The sequence below is a fragment of the Astatotilapia calliptera genome, chromosome 7, assembly GCF_964374335.1.
Source record: "Astatotilapia calliptera chromosome 7, fAstCal68.1, whole genome shotgun sequence".
NCBI classification, from domain to species: Eukaryota; Metazoa; Chordata; class Actinopteri; order Cichliformes; family Cichlidae; genus Astatotilapia; species Astatotilapia calliptera.
This window is the reverse complement of record NC_137428.1, coordinates 18848069-18872647: the sequence shown is the minus strand read 5'-3', so window position 1 is coordinate 18872647 and position 24579 is coordinate 18848069. Positions and strand designations below refer to the sequence as shown.

Genomic DNA, 24579 nt, shown 5'->3' with positions numbered 1-24579 from the left:
AAGCGTTTCTACTAGAGATGGCACAATACCACTTTTTTATGTCTGATACCAATATTATAAATTTGGATATCTGCCGATACCGATATGAATCCGATATAGTGTTTTTTAATCAATAAAACGTTTTTTTAATATCTTGCTGCATTTTGTATAAGTTTATACTCAAGTTTAAATAAATAACAACACTAACGCTATTCTGTTATACCTGTATGTAAAAAATACACTGCGCCCAAAATATTCATATTCAGCAACACTGATCAATCTAATAAACTTAAACCTACTCCATCCTCTCTATTCTGGTATTTAAAGAGTACCTAGAAGAAATATTAAGCAACCTAACTAATAGGGTTGCAAACTCCCAGCAAAATAAAATAGGGAACCACCCCCCACCCTCCACCTCATGATGCTTAATCGATGTAATCAAATTTAATTTGATGCAGGGGGGGAAATGCACAGAAATAAATTATTTTTCAAGAATAATTAAATAGATTCAACATCTTTCTTCAACAGAATTGCAGAATTCACAGATGGTACTTTCACAAAGGAAAAAGTACTATAGCTTACTAGGGTATATTAGACTTAACAGTTACTATATACAGTAATGGACTTCTATATATTTTACATCAGATTAAAACTTTGGGTGTAAGATTCGGATGATCATTCATTGAAAGCTGGACATTTTAAATGAGAATAAGAAAGAAAAGTATGTCTTTGTGCCCCCTTTTCCCTGTTCATGCCCTATCGCCCCCCTGGCTAAACTTTGCTAGATCCGCCCCTGCACAGTTACCAGCTACATAGAAAAGGATCCTGGTCTAGAAAGTAATGTTAAATAAATTCTAACAACAGCTTATCAAGGTTAAACGTGCTGCTGTTGTTCAGCCGCTGGTTTCCTCTTTCTGGTGCAAAGTGGGCCAAAAACAAAGAAGAGAGACGGACTCGCTACAGAAAAGCCGATCAGCTGATCATTAAGCAGTTTCAGGATTGAAGTAGCAGCAGGAGAGAGAGAGAGAGAGAAGAGGCAGTCGCACCATATATCGGTTGTTAAGCTTATGTGGGAATGCTTTACAAACATTCAGAGATGAACTTACACACTTGCTTTACTTCTCTCTGGGAAAACTTCCTCGGAGATGAAATGCTGGTTTGGTAGCTACCCTACAAATACACACAGCCATGATGCATACTGCTCCAACGTGCTACGGTTATGAGCAGAGTTACACCGTGTGGCTAGTTTTGTGAGGTGCTTTTTTGATATTTAATGGATCGATTACATTTTTTATTTCTCGCCGATAGCCGATCCAGTACCGATATGTAATATCGGATCGGTCCATGTCTAGTTTCTACAAGGTGAGTGGGTGAGTTGCATTAAATACTGTCGTACTGTAGAATTGTCCTGTAGAATTGTCTGCTGAAATTTTGTCCTCATACATAAGAGAAATATAACTCTGTGTTTTTTGTCTATGCATTTCTTTATTGGGTGAGTCAAACCAGCAGATCACGACAGATACTGCTAAAATATAAAACATAAATATGCCGCCCCACCAACATACACAGCTATTACCTGTTTGCTGCTTTTATTCATAAGATGAACTATTCTTGAATGAAGAGACATTGATTTGACACGAGTAAAAATATGGTTGATTGTGTTTATTGCTAGTTAAGAATAAGTTGGGGGGGGGGGGGGGAGAAAAGAAAGGATGAAGATTGGAGGGGAGAAAGAAAAATGGAGAGTGGTGGAGAGAGGTGGTACGAGAGAAAGGGAGAAGAGGGGAGGTGAAAAGAAAGGGATAGAAAGGAGAGAAAACCCCAACAATCCCCTCTGAGCAAGCACTCGGTGATGGTGGATAGGAAAAACTCCCTTTAAAGGAAGAAACCTATTGCAGAACCAGGCTCAGAGAGGGTCGTCTGCCTTGACTAGTTGGGGGGGTGAGGGGGAAAAAAGAAAAGAAAAAGGATGAAGAAGGGAGGGGAGAAAGAAAAAATGGAGAATGGTGGAGAGGTGGAAGGAGAGAAAGGGCAAGAGGGGGAGGTATAGGGGTGAGGAGATGAGAAAAGCGGTGGAGGAAGACCAGGCTATGCCGCCTTATGATCCAGTGAGGAAGCAGGAGGGTCCCTCCTCCTGAAAAACCAGAAGTGTTTCTTCTTCTTTTTCAGGCACTGTTCCTGGAGCTCTTTTTTTCTGTAGGATGAGGGTTTTCAGTTCTTCGGTTGTTACTGTAATTTCCTCCTCAAGTTTCTTGCATTTTTTTCTCCAGTTCTTCTAATTGTGCTTGTTTTTCTTCTCCTGTATTTTTTCCAGTTGCTCTTTTTCCTGAAGAAGCTCTTGGTTTTTCTCCAGGGCTTCATCAAGCTGTACTTGCAGCTGCTGTTTCAAGTTGACAGCGTCTTGGAGTTTCCCATAGATCTCCAGACTAACAGCTTGTGCTTGTTGAAGCTGGTAGCTGTTCTGCTTCTTTTCTGTAATCAGTCTTACAATGCGCTGCTGAGCTTGATTAAACATTATTCCCCAGCCCTCATTTATGATGTCCACGTTGGGCTGCTTCTGTTGGTTCACCAGCATTTCCTTGTGCCTTTCTTCCAAGTCTTTATTTCGGCCTTCCAGTTCTCTGTATTCAGTGTCCAGTTGTTTCTTCTCATGAAGCACTTGTGCATTTCTGTGCAGGGCTTCATCAATCTTTACTTGCAAGACATCATTTTGTTTCTTCATGTTGTGAAGTTTGCATTCCATATCTTTCTCCTTTATGTCCTGCTGTTTCTTCTCTTGAAGAAGCTCTTGGTTTTTCTCCAGGGCTTCATCAAGCTGTACTTGCATCTCCTGCTTCTTTTTCTCAGCATCTTGGAGATTCCCATGGAGCTCCTGAGTAACAGCTTGTGCTTGTTGAAGCTGGCAGGACATTGTTCTTAACTTATGGCTGTTCTGCTTCTTTTCTGTCATCAGGCTTGCAATGCGCTGAGCTTGATTAAACATTATTTCCCAGCCCTCATTTATGATGTCCACGTTGGGCTGCTTCTGTTGGTTCATGAGACTTTCCTTGTGCCTTTCTTCTAAGTCTTTATTTCGGCCTTCCAGTTCTCTGTATTTAGTGTCTAATTGTTTATTCTCATGAACCATTTCTGCATTTCTGTGCAGTGTTTCATTAAGCTTTACTTGCAAGACTTGTTGGTTCTTTTGCACATTTTCAGCTGCTGAAATGCGCTGGCCTGAAGTGATTGAGGCAATAACAAGGCAGCAAGGTGAACAAGTCAATTTTGAAGGACTCGACTGGTCAGCAAAGTGTGACATCCTGAGAAGCAATCCTGTCACAACAATGCGCATGTTTGACAAGAGAGTTGAAGCATTATTCAGAGATTTACTCTTATCTCCTGCAGAGCCACTTGGCAAAGTCATTGACTACTTTTACAGAGTTGAGTTTCAGCGCAGAGGAAGCCCACACATACACTGCCTCCTGTGGGTAGAAGGTGCTCCTGTGTTTGAGGAGGATGATGATCAAACTGTTGTGGATTTTATAAACAAATACATCACAGCTCAGCTGCCTGATCCACCTAAACAACCTGAACTGTACAAGAAAGTAACAGAAGTGCAAAAACACAGTAAGAACCACACAAAGACGTGCTTTAGGAGTATAAGCTCCAGGTGCCGTTTTGGTTTTCCCAAACCACCCTGCTATGAGACAATGATCACAAGACCCAGTGAGGATGATGAACTGGAGGTAGAAACGGCAAAGAACAAGCTCAGACCACTGAACCAGCTGCTGAATGAACCTGAAACTGCTTCCAAAAAAAGAGAGCGGGCTATCTGAGTACCTGAAAACTGTCATTGAGAACTCTCATAAGGACAGTGTAAATGAGTGCGATGAAATGAGAGCCGTCATGCAGGCATACTCAAAGAAACGAGAGATCAGTGCACAGGAGTGTGTTGCTCGTGCATGTGGTCTTCACACGAAGCAATGTTCACGTGCTGTAATCTTCATACCAACTGATGATAATCCTGTGAAAATGAGTCGTCCCCTGTCAGTTCTGGACAACACAACACCTGAGTCTTCCAATGTTTGGATGACATCTTTGAATGACAAATACAAAGCCAGACCTGAAACACCAGAGTATGAGGAGATGTGCATGGCAGACTTTGCTGCTACTTGCAGGATTGTCTATGGCCAACAGAAAAAAGGTAAAGATGTTTTGCCCCTTCTCAATGAGATGGGATTTGTGCAAAGGCGCAAAAACGATAAGCCTGCTATCATCAGATTTCACCGCTGCTCACAAGAAAAACATCCAGAGCAATATTCCGGAAGACTGCTTAAACTGTACCTTCCTCATCGTTCAGACCACGAACTGAAAACGCCATCTTTGCCAACCTATCAGGCTTTCTATGGTGCTGGCTGTGTACAGCTGCCAGGTACTGACCGTCTTGAGTACGTGCAACACATTGTCAAAAGAAACAGAAAAATATGAGAAAAACAGTGAGGAGATCGAGAGCGCTGTTGAGTAATATGAGCAGAACAGAGGTGTGACTGACGAATGGTGTAATCTGGCACCTGAATCAGATCTCGTAAGTTTGCCACTTGTTGAACAAGAAAGAGAGCGAGACAATGAAAATGAACAGGAAGATGTGCCCGACTACAGTCGTCAGGCTGATGCTTCAACAGAAGTCAGAGCCATCAGGGAACCCCCTGCTATTGATCCCACATTGTTACGTCAGATGTTTCAGAATCTGAATAAGAAGCAAGCCTGCATATTTTATGCAGTTAGAGACTGGTGCACTAAAAGAGTCTGTGCTCTAAATCCAGAGCAGTTTTTCTTTTATATTAATGGTGGTGCTGGAACAGGAAAAACACATCTCATCAAATGCATCTACTCAGAAGCATCTAAGATACTGAGCAAAGTGCCCAGATATGCAGATGACGTTGACATATCAAAACCCACTGTCCTGTTAACTGCTTTCACTGGGACTGCAGCATTTAACATTTCTGGAACAACACTGCATTCTCTTCTCAAGCTCCCTAGAAGCTTAAAACCTCCCATTTGGGGACTTGGCAATCAGCTGGATGAAGTCAGATCAGAACTTTTGAATGCTGAAATAATCGTCATTGACGAAGTGTCTATGGTGTCAAGACATCTCTTTGCATATGTAGATGCAAGACTCAAACAGATCAAAGGGACTCTGAGACCCTTTGGAGGCATGTCAGTCATTGCTGTTGGAGACTTCTATCAGCTACCCCCAGTGCGACAGTCTAAACCTCTCTGTGTGCACGGCCCGTCCGAGATCGACCTGTGGCGGGAGCATTTTCAAATGATCACTCTGACTGAGATTATGCGTCAGAAAGATGATGTTGTCTTTGCTAAGATGCTGAACAGAATTCGTGTGAAAGGAAAGTTGGATGAGCTTTGCGAAGCGGATAGAAATTTGTTGTCATAGGCCATAATTGAACCAGCCCTTTGTCCGACTGATGCGTTGCACATCTTTGCAACTAATAAAGAAGTGGATGCACACAACTCTTCAAAACTGGCTCTGCTCCATACTCATGTCATTGACATCCATGCAGATGATTTTAGAAAGGATCCTAGAACTGGCAGAATGGCACTTCAAGACAGACCATTTAAAGGAGGTAAAAACGAGTTACCAGACACACTGAAAGTTGCAGAAGGAGCTTGTGTCATGCTCACCAGAAACATTGACATACAAAATGGTTTGGTTAATGGAGCTTTTGGAAAACTACTTAGAGTAGTTTACTCTGAAAACGACCAACACATCATCAAGCTTGGACTTAAAATGGATAATGAGACATCTGGAAAGAATAACCGCACACCAGCAGATGACATGGTGTACATTGAGAGAGCAGAGGAGAATCTGAAGCAGAAAGGAGTGGTACAAAGACAGTTCCCAGTGAAGCTGGCCTTTGCATGTACAATACATAAGGTACAGGGTATGACAACTACATCAGCTGTTGTCTCTCTTAAGAGCATTTTTGAGCCCGGCATGGCCTACGTAGCTGTCAGTAGAGTGACGTCTCTCAGTGGACTGTATCTTCTTGATATGGAGGAGAAAAAAATATTCACCAACCCAGAAATCACTGCAGCGCTTGAGAACATGAGACAAGCCAACCTTGATGACATGATGCCTCTTCTACACGTGAGACAAACACTCAGCAGGTCAGAAGTTTTCACCATTGTTGATCATAACACAGAGGGACTGCCAGCTCACGTTAATGACATCAAGAGTCACCATGAATTGTGTCTAGCAGATGTTTTGTGCCTAACAGAAACACACCTGCGGGGCTCTTTTGTCGCAGAGAGTCTCCACTTGGAAAATTACAATTTGTTCAAATGCAACAGACACCTGTCCTACACAAACTTTCCCCAGATGGCAAACAGAAGTGGTGGTGGAGTTGCTGTTTATGTGAAAAGTGACATTCAAGTGCATGAAAAACAGTACATCCATAATGTAACTGACCTTGAATTTCTGGCTTTAAAGGTTGAAGCACCAGTCAGTGCTCTGATTGCAGTTGTGTACAGACCTCCAGACTACACTCTGAGGCCATTCCTGAAAAACCTGATAAGCCTATTAGACTCATTAGAGATCATGGACTGTCATCCCATTATAGTTTGTGGTGATTTTAATGAGAATGTTTTATCCAGCGCAAACAAACCAATCCTGGAGCTGTTTGAGTCTAGGGGATACGTACAGGTCATCACTGCCCCTACCACAGAGAAGAACACACTGCTTGACCTAATTTTCATTTCTCAGCCAGAGCGATGTCTCCATTCTGGAGTCATGAAGACCTACCATAGTTACCATGACCCTGTATACTGTGTTTTGTCCTGTGATGATTCTTGATCTAGATCTTTGAATACAGTAAGTAATTTCTATATTTTTGAATGACATAAGATAGTAGAGCGATATTTAAAAGTTGGCTTAAGAAAAAACACCCTGCATTGCAGGATAATGTTTGAATTCTTTACATAAAATACAATTAAATGAATTAAGTAATGATATCAGTAAAAGATGACAATTTTATTTATTACAGAAAATCTAAAAATCACCTACAGTAATCTATGAATGTCAGAAAAAATCAAATATAGCAGTTTAAAACAAACAGTGTAGGCATATCCTCTCTGCAGCCAGGCTTCAAAATCCTGCCAGGCTGCCCCAGTCTCACTGTGGCTGGGAGGGAGGGAGGGTGGACCAGAGGATTGCCCACACAACAAATAAATGTTCAACAGCTTCTTCGTTGTTTCTGGGAGAACAACACAGACTAAAGGTTTAAAATACCTAATTACAGCAATAATGACAGTTAAGCCGCTTTATGTGTGCCTTTATTTTAAAATACTATTTACAAAAATGTTATTGATTTTGGTTTGTTATAATCTTTAAACTTTATCAAAAGTATATGATTATATTTTTGGACAAATCTTACAATGAAACACACATTTTTATGAGCTTTTATCATGTTTCAGCCAGTGCATTTATCAGGGTGGGTCTGGGTTGATAACTGCACACTTCTGGCCAGAAGTGTTTCAGCAGTGTCACATATGTACTACATATGTGACAACTTGCTTTCGGTTACCAGCTGATACCCTACATTTGTATAGACATTGGATCTTGTGAGGCTGGGGAGTTGAGTGGAGTGGGTAGGTGGGAGTTGAGTGGGGGGGTGCGGTGGGAGGTTTTTAGGGGGGGGGGGGGTTGTTTTTTTTTTTTAAGAGAGACACAGTCCTCCTGTGTCTTCTTCAAGCTTAAAAGCGTAAAATCCAACAGTGTGAAGCACACAGCAGCCAGAAACTGTAATGCCACAGATCAGAGAGGCTTCATCATCACCATCTTCACCATACGATCAGAGCGTGAGACTTCACATCTGGAGCACAGGAGAGATTCTGTGATAAGTCTTCCTTCTAGTTTGTTCCACAAGCAGTCGGTGAAATAAAGGGTTAATGACATTATTTCCATGAAAACATGTATTCATTCTTGTGTTTAAATTGTGTTTTCACTTGACCTTAGGAGTGTTATTTTGAGTGTATTTTAATGTCTGTACTCAGGTGTTTCCCTCTGTGATCCATCCCCTTCAGAGCTGAGACACTCAGGACTGAACAGACTGCACAGTTTCTGTGACTGAGCCTTCTTTGAAACCACACGTGATAGAAGGGCTTTATATTTGCAGCAGCACTACTACAGGTATTCAGTTTATTACAGGGTGTGTTTGTTTCTTAGGACCAGCTCTAAGTGCACACTACCTAACATATACACCTTTCTGTTTATTACAAACCAACTACTCTGGATCATATGGCCAGTTGTCAGGAATGTTGCTGCAGGAAAACATCCCTGGAGATCACCATCATTGTCAGACTGACTGTGCCTCCTCTGTGCAGTGTCAAGATTCTCCCTAAATGATTCTGTAAGTTAACATTTTCATTATTGTATTCCCTTTGACAAGACAACTATCACTGATATTCACATTTACAACTACATATGTTCCTGTTTTCTGCTCTTCTTTTAGATGGACATAATGACTGCCTCACTCTGATCAACAGGCTAAAGGATTGTTTTCATTGTTAGAGCTCTGTACAATGTATGCTTATTTAATATTTCATCACAGAGCAAACCTTTATTTATTTATTTAACATATTTTTATTTTGTTTTAATGTTGAATTAACTGTGGGGATTTTTTTAAGTGGACACTCGGGATGTCATATGACCAGAAATGTGATAACTGGAATTCAACAGTATGGGAAAAAAAATCTGCTAAGAACAAAACACACATAAACCCCCCGAGAGAACTCAAATTCATTCCATGTAATCCAATCTAAAACATTTTAAACTGCTGAACAGCAACACAAACAGTGTTAAAAAACAGTGTAAACAGAATGATTATGATGAGTTTGTACCAAAGTTTCAGGTCACATGGCACACCTAGTGTTTAGTGTGGGGTATCAGCTGGTAAGTATAGGTTTTTTTCATATTTGTGTCCTTAGAGTTCAGATAGATAAAGCCTTGTGTATAATAATTAGTCATAAACACAACTCAAAGTCAGGGACTAACTAAATTTGGGACTTTGTGTCTGAGCCCAGGTTAAAACAATGTGTAAAAAAGCATTTAGTGGCATGGCTGAACAATGCTGTAAACTAATGATACTTATTTATCCATGTTCACAAAAAGGACTAATGTGTTTATTTGATTATTTGTATGTGTTAAACTGTGTCACCACCTTAGGCTTTCATTTGAATTTACTCAAAAATCTCTATACAGTTCTCTTTTACAACTGTGTGGACTCTGTTTACATTAAAACACAAAAAAGAATGAGTAATAAAAAGATGTGTAGACAGATCAGTAGACCAATAGAAACAGCTGTTCAGCCATGTTCTAAGAAACCAACACAATTTAAAGGTTCAGGATTGTGGTTTTAAAAGTTGAATTTTCATGTATTTCATATGTTGCTTAACATTTTTTATTTAGTTATTTAATTTAGTTATTTTTATTTATTCTACTAGTCCTTTTCAGAAAGAAGCTGTAAAATATGACTTAAGATTTTTATGTTATGACATACAAAACAAATTGATGTATATAATACTATTAAACATAATATACACAATATGTCTGAAAAACATTATGCTGTATATTAAAGTTTGTATTTTCTCCAGAATGTTTGTTCATCTTTTAAGTTCATTTCAACAAATTTGTTTTTACATTTATTTTTAATAAGTTATTATTTTATGAATTGGAGATTTATAATACATAATTCCACTCTTTAAGTGATTAGAAGAATATAAACTTTTAATATTAATTCAGAAGTTTTCTGACTCTAAATTTTCTTTTGTCAATACTCATCTTTTTCTAATTTACATTTTAAACATGTTCAGCTATTTTCCAAATTCTTCCTTTGTGTAAACGTCAGCTTTTAGCAGTTCAGCACTTTTGTTTTCAGGTTAAAAATTCAGTTTTTTTTTTTTTCATTTTTAACTTAATTTCATCAATTAATTCATTTCAGCGCATACATTCAGATTTGAGCATTCACACTGCAGTTTCTTCAGAAAATGCACTTTCTAGTTATTATTATATTTTATATATATATTTAAACTCTTATCTGTCCGTCTATCTCCTTCAACACCATTCAACTTAGAAAAACCATTCAGCTACCGTTAGATTCCTCTTCTTTTGGACATTACTGCTTCTATTTTTGTCATTTTTAACTTTTGTATTTTTTAAATTATTCATCAAAAATTTATAACGTATTTCAATGGGGAGACCCTTCAAAATCTCATTCAACTTACTCTTATTTCAACTACTTCCACATACGTTGACCTAGAGCCACCATTTAAACTTTAAAACGAAGCCAAGACATTCAACTTGTATTTATCTTTTCAATATCTATTATACTTTTTCTTCAGCCCCAGTTTAAGTTTCATGCTTTTTTTCACCCGTTTCAGAGTTTATAATGGGTGTGTATGGGACGGAATGTTGGAGGTTAGAGTGAGACAGCTCAACTGCTAGAGTGGGAGCAGGGGGAATTTTTATCTTGAAATCTTCTCTTTAAACTGCTGCTGTGTCCACATTGTTGGCTCTACAGGTATGATTTTGCCCTCAAAACGTAGCCACTGCTGTCCTCTTTCATCCAATGTTGTTATTATTGTAGTATATATTATGGTTCTTTCATAAATGTCACCAATGCACAGCCACCTCCCTCCAACTCTTCCATAGAGTCCAATGTTAAAATAGATCCCCAAATTTTTCTGAAAATCAGAAGTACAGGCTGTCTTTACACTGTCACCACATCCATATAATAAACTCCAAAGGCATGAAAATCTTAAAATCTTATGTTTCAACTGCTGCTGTGTGCACAGTGTTTGCTCTACAGCCACCATTTTACCCTCAAAACGTAGCCATCGTTGTTGTCTTTCCAACAGTGTGTATTTCAAAGCTCAGCGATGTAAACTTTTTGAACTGTGTGGATCCAAGTGGAGAGATAACCCTCTAACTGACCCATAGACATACATTGTATGTTCAGTCAGGAGTTTGTTTCAACAGCAGGAAAGACCCCACTTTTTTAATTGCTCCTGTAGCCAAATGTTTGACAGCAGGAACATGAAGAACACACTGTTGTATGGAACAAATCCTCAGGACACCATTTGAAAATGATTTTGATGGGAGTTAGGGTCTTGGATTTAGAAGCAGTTGTTCAACAGGTGCACCGAAGCAGATTTGACAGGGTTTTGCCACAGAGTAATAGTAAGTCAGTAGTTAGACCTGGACAACTGATTGGTGGATTTGTTTTCAGCAAACAGGTGGTTCAGATCTGGGCATTTGGAGTCAGTTGATGACTTTTAGAATCATCTTTTCTGACTAGATCATTAAAACCTACAGCTAGTGATGGCCAAATGAAGTTTTCTGAAGCACTGAAGCTTGTATTGAAAAACGGTTCATTACTCAACACAGTGCTCTCTGGTGGCATCTGGTGGCCAAAAATATGAAGAGCAGCTTGAATCCCCACCAAGAAATTTTGTTCCACTCTGCCATGGCCAAACCTGTTCCTTTTCGTGGAGATAATTTCTCCTGCCTTAAGGAAAATCCCTTCACATGGAACAGAAGAGCCTGGAGTGCATAAAAACTGGTAGTTATATAGTCTACCTGGGCCCCACAAACTATCAGCTAGAGAATAAATCAATTAAATTGCTGCACATTTTGCAAACTAACAGTTTAAGATTATTTAAAAAATAAAATATATCTTTTTATAACATTAAATGTAAAGAGTCATTTTAAGTTTTCCCCGTTTCCAGATAAAATAAACACTCACAAAACAAAGGCAAACAACAAGAACACAAAGCTGGAAAACCCACCTGATTGACCAAAATCAACTCAATATACTCCCACACGACAGAAACTCCTCTAGTCCTCGCTGGCTCCAAATCTCTCAGTAGAAATATCAGTGGTTTGCTATCTGCCACCATCAAAACACTCCACAAATCCCGCGAATGATTCACTTCCTTATAAACCGAAGCACTTGGGTTCTAAATGAAGCTTCGGACATCACTGATCTCGTGACTCTGGCCAAACGAATCAAGCTTCGACACAGTGCTTCTAGCAGTGTGTTGATTTTTTTGACACACGCACCGGAGCATCAGCTTCAAGAGGGCCATCACTACCTACAGCATTGATCTTTCTGTAGTGGATTCTCACACATTTCAGTGATTTGGTGATTAAAAGAATATGAACTTTTAATATTCATTCAGATGTTTTCTGACTCTAAATTTTCTTTTGCCATTTCTCAGGTTAAAAAAAGTTGAACTGAATCTGATGTCGGGAGCCACTCCAGTGTGTCCTGTGTGTTCTGAAACCCCAATGAGTTCCTACGGCGTACAGACAGCCGCTCTGTGATCATCTTCTGGGGACCTCCGTACACGATAAGAAAAGATCCCAAAGCAGCCTTTTATGGATCGAGAGTCAACATGACCTACAGAGACATCTCCTAATTTACTGTCACCCCGAGCAAGATGCTCACATTTGATGATCTTTTCCTAAGAGAGACAGGATGTGACCGGTGAGTATCAAGTGTGTTGACAAAATGTCTTTTCTTATTCTTCTTGTTGGCGACTTTCAAGCCTTTGAGTCGCCGAGCAGCTGAATAGGGGAATAATGTTGACGCGCCCGCTGTTTAAAACGTTAGTCAAAGTTCCAAGTTAAAACTCCTTTATTTGTTATCAAATCCTTAAAATCCGTAGAAAAACAGTGATCAAAAACATTCCAAGCTTGAGCGGTCAGCAAAAGTCGACTTCCCCCATCACCCACTCATTCACAAAATTTCCCTCGGGCCGTGAACAGGTGATATAGCAATCACTATTACAGACACCACGTGACCCAAAGCTACGCCTATCCATAACACTGTTCTTTTGGAGGCGATGGAGGTCCGTTATAGTCATTTGTACCTTGCTCAGGAGTACCTCAGGATAGCCGTTCAGTGGATTCGAACCTCCAACTTTCAATCATGGGGTGACCACTCTACCTACTGAACTAACCCTGCCCCCGGAATTGTGTCCACCCCCAGTGGACCCACTAATTATGTGGCATTTAAACCTTTTTAACTCAATGTCACGCTACATGCAGCTTTAGTTCAATTCATCCACAGTATGCATCGCAGTCGTGGTATGGATACGTTTTTCGATCTTTGGCCTGGACCAGATAAAGTCAACTTTCAGTTTCATTCAGGTCCCATTTTTAAAACTGTTATAATAAACTTGTAAGTAGAAATAGTTTACTACAGGAACATCACGCTCAGTTTACATTGTTGGGTGTATATAGCCTGCTTTGATATCAAGTATGTCGAACCAGCGAAAGATGTTTAAACAACATGTTTTAAAGACACATTTAATCCCATTTAATATTGAAATTTGTGCAAGTTTAAAAAGAAAATGTCATTTTCTTTACTACACAATAAAAACAAATTTTTCTGTAGTAAAAACCACAAATCTGTCAGCACATAAATGTGGTAAATTACAGAAATGGGCCTGCTAGTTCACTGCCTAAAAAAAATCTCCCCCAGTGGACCCACTGTAAATAAATACAAAATTCTATATAGAGAGGTTTTTCACTATGGTTTAATAACTATTGGTTGTCTGTTACTTAATTATTTAGGAGTAGTGTGAATTGCAATGTTGGAGGTCTATATCATTAGGAAACCCTTTAAAATCTATGAAAATACAGTTGAAAGTTCAAAATCTGTTAATAAACAGTTTGTTCCCATTTGTTTGTCCATGATGGTCTCTGCACTGTTTTTCATGAAATAGATTTGTACTGCTGACACAAAACACACCAGTTCATGCATCTGAATAGTATTTATGGTTCAATATGTGCAATTTCTTGAAGCAACGGGGATAATAAACATCAGACAACATTAGCAGATCTATTGCTGACTGCATTCAATGCAAAAATTGGGTGAAATATTCTTACAGAAGGCAATGCTAAATGCTCCAGATCTGGACATTAAAACATTTTTGTGTTATTGTATCCTCAACTCTCTAATGAAGCACTACTGCTGGAAACGGCAGCTGTGATCTTCGGCTGCAGGGCCGCCATGGAAATTAAGATGGCCTCCTGGTGACAGGAAGAAGGAAACAAATAAAAACACAGTCAAGCTGCAAAAGTGTTTATTATGGTTTATAATTTGAAAAATGCTTTTCAAACAAATTTTGAATAACTGGTCTCACCTCGGTACGAATGGTCCTGCTGCCCTGACCGGGGCAAGTGTTGAGGTAAAGGTCAAATAAAACACTGGGGTCAGTTACATCCAGCTTTTGGTCGGCATCTAAACTGGCCTCCAATCCCTGAAGACCTCCAAAAACGACCAAGAGATGTCTGCACAGTTAAAAAATAAATAAATAAAACAACCTCCGAGAGGATGTATTCAGAGACACTTGTTCTACCGCCCTAATGCTTACCAAATTGAACATATTCTGAATGTTAAGTTTGCACGCTAACGGTTAAAGGCCGCTTCAAGCAACTTACTTGAATGGCGTCAGTGATGCCTGGTCCGCATTGCTGCCTCTTTCTGATGTACCAATAGTCAAATCATATCCTCCTTTAAAGGGGCTTTCAGTAAAAACTGCACCTGCAGGAACGGGAAATAGACAAGAGTGTGGATAAAGCAGTGGTTGGCAGTAGTCGTTGACACAGACTGCAAATGAATGCAAAGCACAATGTTGAGAGTTAAATGGGAAACCTACTGAGACAAGATGCCAGACGAACACTGTAGCCCCAATAATAACCACCTTCAGTCCTGGGCACGTGAGGAGCCACGACAACACCTTTATATGCTTTGCCTTCTGCAGACAGTTTCACAGATAGATGGACCCAAACTTAACTGATGTGCTAAAAAAAAAATAAAAAAGAACCTTGAGATTCTGGTGAAGAAAAGTACCTGGATTTTGTGTCTTGCTGAGCCGTACTGTGACTCGTAGTCCAGGCTGCAGCTGCTTATCAATCTGAACTTCCTGTGGGACCAGGAAAGTGAACATCGTTCAGTTTATATTCTTAGATAATTACCAATAAATAAAGAGTACACTAACAACAGCTGTGCTCCCAGTGCAGAATAGCTCACCTTTCTCATTCCACAGTCGACAAACGACCCTTTATTGTGTTTGGTAGGCCTGTCGACCACAACGCCTTCCCTGTAGTCAGATTCCTCGTCTATCCTCATGTGGTGAGGACTGTCTAGAGGGTTAAGCAAACCTACCAGAGAGAGAGGGAGAAAAAGATTCCTGATTGATGATCATGAAAATCATGAAATATTTCACACCGTATTAAATTTCAGACTCATCACAAGAACAGCTGTTTATCAGGTTGTTGTTTTTCTTCCATTTGTTACTAAGTTACCTGCGTACTGTAAATCTTGATGCTTTGGGAAGAAGGCCTTGCGCAGATATCTGATGGAGAAGAAAAGCTGGACTATCAAAAGAGATAAAATGTACTGATCAAATCAATAATGGTGATCTGATTTTCTCCAAACTTACTGTGGACATTCTAGATACTGAAGTATTCTGGCAAGTTGAATGCAACCGTGTCCCCTCTTCCCAACACCGCTAAACTCGCCCTCCACACTCCTGTGAAACACAAACAAAAAGCAAACTCCTTTCCATTAGCTGTCATGTGGGTCAAGGCATATTTAATCTGCAAGTGGGCACTCTATGAAAACGTACTTGACATCTTCCCCTCGTTCATCAAACACTACGATCTCATCAACAGAGAAAACAACGCAGGCGCGGGCGATCTGTCCGGCCAGGTACGTGCGAAGTTCAGGAGACTGAGCATTATCCAGGATAGACCCCGGCAGAGCCAGACTCACCGTGTAAGCCCGACCTGAGAGAAAAACAGATTAGTAATTATAGCACTCATCACCTATTACATAGGAAAAATCAACAGTATAATGTTGTTACCTTTTTTGCTCTGGCTCAGTTCAGTTTCTGCTTTCTCAGCAGCCTCTTGCTGTTTCTGTTTTTCTAGTCGATTGATCAGCTTGGCCTCTTTCCTTTGCTTCTTAGCCTCCTTTACTGGTATTCAGGAAGAATCATTGACATTTACAAAAAAAAAAGAGCTCATTTCTAAATAATCACTGTGAATACCTAAATCTTAATTATCTGGACAGAAGTACTGGGCCACCTATAGGTTACATTTACATGACCTACTTGGTCATGGAAGCTCCCAGCACAGTGCTTACGCTGATGTTAATGGTTTGAAACTTTACAGTTACTTGGTCAGTGGTGTTGTTTTACACAGTATGCACCTCAGCACCTGGTGACCCCACTCTGTAGCTTTAAAAGTGAGTTGCTGTGGTTCCTAAATGCTCCCACTTTGCAATAACACCACTCACAGCTGACCCTCTAGGAGGGAAGAGATCTAGGAAGTCTTTAAAACATCCTGTTCTTTCACAAATGTTTGCAAAAACGGGTTGGTTATTTACACTTTTGGCAATGGTGCTGAATAAATGGCCCAACAGTTTTGTCCATAATGTATATATAAATACAGAATATATGTTTCCACTATAATTGTATATTGTAAAACAAAGTATTTTGATTAATAGTTAAGACGAACATGCTACATTTTATATTGTGTTTTAATAAACTCCCTCTTCCGGTTTTCGACTGTTGAGCAGACTTACATTGTTATGTGCTTTTTTTATCAATAAAGAAATCTGCATTAAGCATGTTGTCAATACATGACAAACCTTAAAATGGATATGCACATTAATTCTCACAAAAATAAAGTTTTTTCTTTCTTTCTTTTTCTGTTTTAATGTCCAAAACAGCCGTATAGTATTGGCAGGGATGCAGCTAAAAAAAATGCAGCAACCCCGGTTCGAATCCGGGTCACGGCATTGTGAAACAATGTCACGGCAGATGAGTTTCTTTTCGACTATGTAAGAAAAATATGTGGCTAAAAACCTGTTAGCTACATGCAGCTAGTTAGCTGTTTACTCACTTTCCGCTTTCCTTTTCTTCCAGTCCACCTTCTCGACTGGCTGCAAACACGAACAAAGGACAGAAAAGGGGTGTAAATAAAGACACGCATCAGTGGTTTTGTTTGTTTTAAGTGTCAAACAGTAACAATACCTGAGAAGACCCAAGATTGGGTCGCTTCACTGCAAAGCTAGAAGACATATTCAAGCGTCGATGTACCAACACGTGAACAGTCTTTACTTCCAGGTCATGTTCTGCGTTGCCCGCAAAGCACTTCCGGGAAGTTAACCACGTGACGATCCAGTTGTGCTTCTCATGCTACAGTCACTGCCTACAACCGCCTTAATTTTGACCTTATATAAATTATTATAAAACACCACTCTCTGTACAAATAATATATATTTAAAAAATATATAAAACATTTAAAATGATAAAATATTAGATCATTTCCCGTGGGGGTAAAAAAGTAAAAATTTACATCCATAAATTTGTAATTCTTAGCAACTAATGGTGTCTTAAATTTGACTGATTCTAGCTATTTAAATAAGCTGTTATTAAAACTGCTATTAAATATAAACTGGATCAAAAAGCATCTCAGAAATCTCATATCTTCATTTGGAGCTACATTATTCAGAAATTCCCAATTAACCTCTCCACTTTCCATAAACAAGTACTTTTCCCACTTTATAAGTCAGCTGTTCAACAATGTTAGTTAATTTTGCAGGTACAGAGCGTTCCGAAACAGATACAACATACCGATAATCCCAGAGGAGATCCGTATTGATTTTGATGCCAAGTCATCTGGTTTGTCACTGTTTGTTGGAAACAACCATAGCTCAGATGCTATTTTCTTCATTTATACATGTGTGTAAACTTGCTTGTAATAAATAGAAGCCACGGTATTAAAAACACTTATTTCTGTAACGGCAAGGTGCAGCCCAAATTACTGTGGCATGTGCAAAGTCCAGCATGATGCCGTGTCTTTGAAGAAACAATTTAAGAATGTGTCTTTAGGCACAAAATCAGCATAAATACCAAAGGTAACACAGTGCATACAAACCTTATTGAAGATGACAAACACTTTACAGTGCAAAAACATGTATATTATAAAATTGTAAGTGCTTTATGCTGATATTAATATAAAGTTCAAAAATGGGTAGATAACTGGTTTTATGGCTTTACATTCAGGAGGCACCCTTAACCACAAAACAAGAAGTGAGACACTGATATCTTTGAAATACATTTTTAATGAACTGACAAATTAATAGCCGTGTCACAGTATGCCACCATTATTATTTTGAATTAATACTGCTCTATGTGCTACCCCTCCTGACATCATTATTATTAGTAGTAGTAATAGTAGTGGTATTATCATCATCATCATCTGAAAGCACACATACAACTCTTTCTACCCTTATCTAGCACTTCTTGTTTCTTGTGCTAATGTCAGATTTTCACACCAAAGTCCTTTGATGTAAAATGAATAACAGCCTTTAAAATGATGGCAGTTACATCCAATCAATAGAAAAATCTACTCGCAGAAAACAGAATTCCCATTTTTAGTGCAACACTCATACGCCTCAATTCTTAATGCAAAAAATGAGACCTTCTATTAGTGAATGTATTTCATTGTATAAATCCTTACCAACAGTTGTTGGTTTAATTCCAGCCAGAGACAGAAAATGGATGGTTTTATTCATCCAGTATAAAGCACTGCCAAATGAAGCAAGTGGAAGTACCAGCTTTGGTGCCCACTTGTGGTGGGAGAGTGGCTGTTACAGAGTGAATGGGTGGCTCATGTTCCCAGTCTTCCTCAGCCAATGGCTCATGTGAGAACAATTAATATTAGCAATCATAAAGTGATCAGGAATATATTGACTCTTCTCATCACTGATGATTAAATTAGGCTGATTATTTGTGACTAATACATTAAGCCTGGTTCAGCAATACTCACATCCATCTAGAAGTGACTACAAAATAAAAATTCTCTCTAAACAAATTCCTTTATCTGGCAGGAGTGCAACATAAGTGTTGATGAGGTTACTGAGCACAGAGCACTTATTTTACCAGTTTAATGGATGCTTTTATTCAGTGATTTCATTACTTCAAAGTAAGGGCAAATATCCCTGGAGGTAAACTGTGATGTAGAGGTATATTGTTAACTTAAAAATATTTACTGAAAAATACTTCCTCAGTGATTGCTCAAGTGCAAGTGGATGCTCTGTTCGTGCACCTTTAACTGGATCAGGTCAACACCTGAGTTTAAGCAGACTGGAAGAATCTGGGTGGACGGATAAAGCCTCACATCAGTGGTAAGTTTACTCTTTCTGACTCCACTTTCTCAAGATGGCCTCTGCAGCATCCAGCGTGGAGTCCTCCTGTGAGGAGAAAGCAGAGACAGAAAGACTGACAAACAGGAAGTTGTTTCTTGAGATGTACCACTTCAGTAAGAAAGGTCAGGTTTACCTTAACAAAACAGAATCGGATGTACTTGTCAAACTCCTTGCTGTGCTCTGGACTGTAGAACGCAGAGACGGGGATTGTTGCTAAACCCTGCAGATAGAAAAGGCAGGAAAAAACAACAAAGAAATCTCAAAATCTGTGGCAATGGATCAGATTTTGACCACTTAGCATCAATTGTCTCCAATCGATGCTGAAAGTTTGTCCTGTTCATCATCAGTTTCCTTACATGGGGGCATCTATCCCCAACAGTTTTCTAGAATTCGCCAAGCTCAGGGAGCATTCATCAAAAAGTATGCAACTCTTTATGTCTCTGTTACCCACCCTTCAGATATGTACCACGCACTTTAATCGCTGGTCTAAGCAGAAGGACTTGATTGGTTATGTCTCATTAATGTGGTGTAGGTTTACATTTGAGAGTTTGAATCTTCAGTACTGTTTTTCACCTTTCAGGATTTTTTTTTTTTTACCTCGATCTTCGCTCCATCTTCTCTATCCACCCTCCACCCTTGATCATCTTAAGGATGACCTTACAACATGTGCCCAGATCAATCATTTTATATCCCCACATTTACTCCAAACAAACGTCAATAAAACCTTACATTTTTACCTTTTCTTTAATGAGCCATTTAACAAATCTGAAGTCATACAATTCATCCTTTGTGCTCAGGTCATTCAGGTTCACCTCTGTTTGAGGAAAAAAGACAAAAAGGTAAATACTGATTTCAGATGATGAAAGATGTATAAAACAAAGATGACTGTTCATCACTCACTGACTGAGGAGATGTCTGTGACCATGAAGTAGCCTCCCTCTGGCATGATAGGCTGCAGCCCCACGCTCTCCAGACACGAGGCCAGCTTCTTTCTTTTGTGGTGCAGCATCGTGGGAAGCTGCTGGAAGTAGCTCTCAGGAGTCCCAAACAGCTCATATTCCCGTTCAAATCCATGAGCGACTGCCTCCTGGTGGTAAGGAAGAAGGATGGAGAGAGTTTTAAAATTTAACCTGATCAAGCAATTCTGATTAGATAAAGCACAAGAAGAAAGAAACAAAACAAAATTGATCTGCTCAAATAGCTATAATTTCACAGCCCTACTAAAGTAGTACTAATATTAATTTAGAAAGTATGCATTTACTTGAGCGGCTGTTGCGCAGTGATAAACAGAGTTCTGATGGATGGTTTTCATGTATTTGATGATATTTCCAGAGCCGATGGCCCAGCCAACCTGAAAAATATGAGTAAAAAAACAAATCAGATCACACTAACAACGTGTTGCAAAGACAATGACCCTACAGACTGTGTGTTACCTTCCAGCCAGTAGCACTAAATGTCTTTCCGGCACTGCCGACAGTTACAGTTCTTTCCCACATGCCAGGAAGGCTGGCTGCCAAAGAATAGGAAAAACAAACATTAGATGACACGTCGGCACTGTCGCTAGCTAGTTTGTGTGTAATCTGCTATCCCACCTATCTTTATGTGCTTGGCTCCATCATACGTGAGCCATTCATACACCTCGTCACTGAAGCACAGCAGATTGTGCTTAATACACAGATCGGCAATCATTTGGAGCTCTTCTATCTTGTAAACCTGTAACACACACGGATGCATGTTTGTATCCGAGAGTAAAGTCGATATATTAAATGAAAACATAGAAAATGGCAAGAAAATAAAATCCCATTAGTTGAAAATTCCACAACCCAAATCAGACTTATGTGCACGGTAACGGCCTCGTGAGGGCATAATTAATCTTACCTTGCCTAATGGGTTGTTGGGAGTGTTGATAACAATGGCTTTAGTGCGAGGAGTAATTTTACTGGCCAGCTCGTCAGCAGAAAGAACCCAGTCTCCACTTGATAGGATAGCACTGCCCTCTCTCTGTTGCAAATGGGAAAACACAAAAGAGAAGAAATATGTACAGGATCCATACATTGAGGATCCTAAATTGAAAAGAAAATGTGAAATTATCAGTTTCTATTCTATTTTTTAGAAACATGAACCACTCACTGGTCTCAGAGGAACATAAACTGCCTTTCCTCCAGCCATCACCACCATGGGCTGGTAGCAGTCAAAGAACGGTTCGATAATGATGACCTGAAACGTAAATTACTTTTTTAAGAGAGAGAAAAAACCCAACTCTCAGTTCTTTATATTTTCACTTGAACGTTGATCACTAGTTTCTTGTTTTTTGACAGCACTACTTATCACTTTGTTGATTTCTGTACCTCATCCCCTTCATCAATCAGACCCTGGAAAGCGCAGAAGAGGGCCTGATAAGCACCAACGGTCACCAGGATATCTTCGAGAGGGTCGATGTCCTGTACAACAATCCTACTAAAGAATTTAGCCAAACTTTTAACAAGAGGGGGGTGACCCTGAGGAAAGAATATAATAAAAAAGCCATTCATTATTTGCTCTGCAACTATTTCAATTTCATCTGTCCTTTTAATCCCTCAGAAAAATGACTGAAATCGGGTCCCCCTTTGTGATGCCTTTGTGCTTACAAAAGCTCGGGTGTACTGGTGCATTTGAGGTCCTCCGTTGATGGCCTTGCAGAAGGCCTCCTGGATAAACTGCGGAGGGGAGAAGTCGGGAAATCCCTGGCCGAGGTTCACTGCTTTGTAATCTGCTGCGAGCTGTGTGAACTCAACCCTGTGGGCGTGAGGTGAGTGAGACAAAGCAATGATGTTACGAGATGTGTCAGTAAGAATGAAACAATCAGAGGGTTTGTTCCATTTCAATTCATCTCAGTTAAGAAGATTGTTGATTTCAAGCATCCATCATTCTATTTTAGCTTGAGTTACACTTCTGAGAATCTATATTTTAGAGTGGTAGCATCTTTACCCTAAAATATTTGAAGGACCAAGTTTAATTAGTTTTCTAGACTTGTGAATCAAAAAATGACTCCTTAAAAATGACAGGGATCTGACATTTTTTTTAATAAGTCCTATTAAAACGTGTATCATACATAAGTATTTAATGCACATTCTTTTTGTGATAGTTGCCATTATATTCTGCAGAAATCTGCTTGGCTTGTGACAGACACATTTGCACTTGACCCACGATGACAGACTTGGGTAAAAGTTAAACACTAAACTATGAAAGTGTTCAATGCTGACCTTTGTAAACAAGAAGCAATCAAAATGTGGAAGTGTCTCAGTATTTGAGACGGAGACCAAGGGTTAAAAATGCAGTGCAGTCCTTCATGAAGTCACACATCTGATCACTCGGGGCCCATCTGAGCAAACTGTAATTTACTAGCTCGACCATTAAGCCTAGGGCTGGGGACAACTACATTTATCCAAGGGCCAGAATTTTTCTCAGGAGACACTGTGAGTAGCTCTCATAAAATAAAATAAAAATAGTATCATAGGTAATATATTATTTAATTATGCTAATTATCTGTTTCTAAATTTACGTTATTCCTTATCCCTTGTCACTGTTAATACTTGCATTACTTGAACTGGAGCAAGCCACTAAAGGGCGATTGTGATACACTATTTTAGGTTTCATATTTGTGAAGCTTTCAAGATAATCATCGCCTACACATGCAATGTACTTGTACATTGTGGAGTCTGGGAATCTGCAATTTGTGTTTGCATCTTTTCACTGAATTTGTTTACCCGCTCTTTAATTGTTTGTCGTTTTAGCTGTGTTTGGTGGTCATAGAAATGGTTTTATAGCTTGGTGACATAAAACGTGCACATGAAACACTACAAGAAATGTTAAATGAGAGATACTACTTATTAGGCTATTCCTGTATTCAGTCATATTCTAGGGGCTGGGTGAACAGCTCTGATGGGCTAAATGTGGCAATATTTCAATAATTAAAAATATGCAAAAACCTTAATTAAATAAAACACCTGACTTTTTCTGCTGTCTATAATGACATATATGGATTCCACTATGAAGCACATTTTTATTAGTTTGTGACACTTTAAAAAAAAAAAGAAAAAGAAAGTGGCTCAGCTCCAAACTGTGCGACCTTGCTCTCAACCAATCAGATGTAGGTGATACATCCGATTGGTGGAGGTAGGAGGCAGGTCATAAGCAACAAACTGGTAGAGTTTTATTTTTATTTTTCTTCTTTTTTCAGTTAAACAATTTGTTTAGGAGAAGGCAGAAAGCAGGTCAGCTTAATTCAGTTCAGTGAAATATGCTGACAAAAACATTTCTCTTTCTGTTTCTGTTCTTCTTCTTCTTTTAACCATAAATCGCCCAATGAGCAGGTACCTGAATGCAACTTTAAACGTGCTCAGCAACTGCAGACTCTGTTGTGAAATATTACTTTGCTGTTATAGTTAAAATATTACACATATGATACTTTACCTTTGGTTGAGTAATCATCCCCCCCAAAACACGGACATTTCAGTGTATTTACTCACCAGACATTCTTATCCACCCCGTCTGTCCTGCGTGCGTGAAGTCGCCTGGACATTATGACCTGAAGCAACAAAACAAGCTTTAAAATACGCGGTCATGCTGGAGACCTCTGTCTTCAGTTTAACGGAGCTGTGCCTACCTTATGATTGTTTTTAACTGAACTCTGCCGAAGTAGGACCAAACTTGCTGCAATGTTCCTGATTATTCCCATTAATAAATGATCACAGCCTCACAGGAGCAGACGACATTTAATGTTGTCACTGAGTCCCTGCAGAAGGAAAAAAATATCTGTAGACGTTTCTGTTCACCTGAAAGTCCAGGGTTGCTGTTGTTTGGGACCAGTGCGAGTTGATAACGAAGGTCCCAGCAACTCCCCTTCAGCCTCCTTGTGTTTTGATATCTACTTCCTGTGTGGGCGTGGCGAGATATTACAATTAGAAACGTCACGGACAACAGACAAACACGGGCCCAAAACTCAAGCCGCGGTTCAGCTCTGTTGACGTATATGTCATCAACTAACCATATGCTAGTTTTTATTTTTTTAAATACTGTTTTAAAAAGTAGCCGTGAATTTAGGAGAAATATTCCTGAACGTTTCATTTCCTGCAGTTGCTTTTTTTTTTTTTTTTTTTTTCCGGAGAGGACTCAGGTAATCCTCCAGCAGCCTCAGGACTGACTTTTATCACTGCCAGTGACAAAGTAGTCCGAAAAAAAAGTTAAACCACAGTCATTAATCTTTTTATAGTTCAAATTAAAAAAATTACATCGATAAAATTAAAAAATATATTTAATGAGTTGGCGCTCATTGGCG

The 24579-nt window shown here is 39.3% G+C and overlaps 1 protein-coding gene and 1 long non-coding RNA gene across 2 annotated transcripts; one reads left to right on the top strand and one right to left on the bottom strand.

The window, feature by feature from the left end:
* Positions 1-8023: 8023 nt before the first annotated feature.
* On the top strand, positions 8024-8618 carry LOC145429686 (uncharacterized). The gene is made up of 3 exons (XR_013909962.1): positions 8024-8164; positions 8281-8384; positions 8487-8618. It is a non-coding gene; the product is annotated as an uncharacterized LOC145429686 (long non-coding RNA).
* A 5179-nt stretch (positions 8619-13797) lies between these two features.
* LOC113025523 (kynurenine--oxoglutarate transaminase 3) lies at positions 13798-24177 on the bottom strand. Its single transcript, XM_080304958.1, has 25 exons — positions 23908-24177; positions 23771-23829; positions 21890-22037; positions 21611-21760; positions 21393-21479; positions 21141-21263; positions 20855-20975; positions 20696-20772; positions 20524-20613; positions 20163-20349; positions 20000-20076; positions 19396-19482; positions 19251-19307; positions 17083-17247; positions 16952-16991; positions 15910-16023; positions 15673-15832; positions 15487-15576; positions 15350-15399; positions 15075-15205; positions 14895-14967; positions 14701-14799; positions 14483-14585; positions 14185-14332; positions 13798-14071 (listed from the first exon to the last, which is right to left on the bottom strand). The coding sequence occupies exons 1-25, from the start codon at positions 23977-23979 to the stop codon at positions 13988-13990; spliced, it is 2592 nt and encodes an 863-aa protein (XP_080161084.1). The 5' UTR covers positions 23980-24177; the 3' UTR covers positions 13798-13987.
* Between the last annotated feature and the right edge of the window lie 402 nt (positions 24178-24579).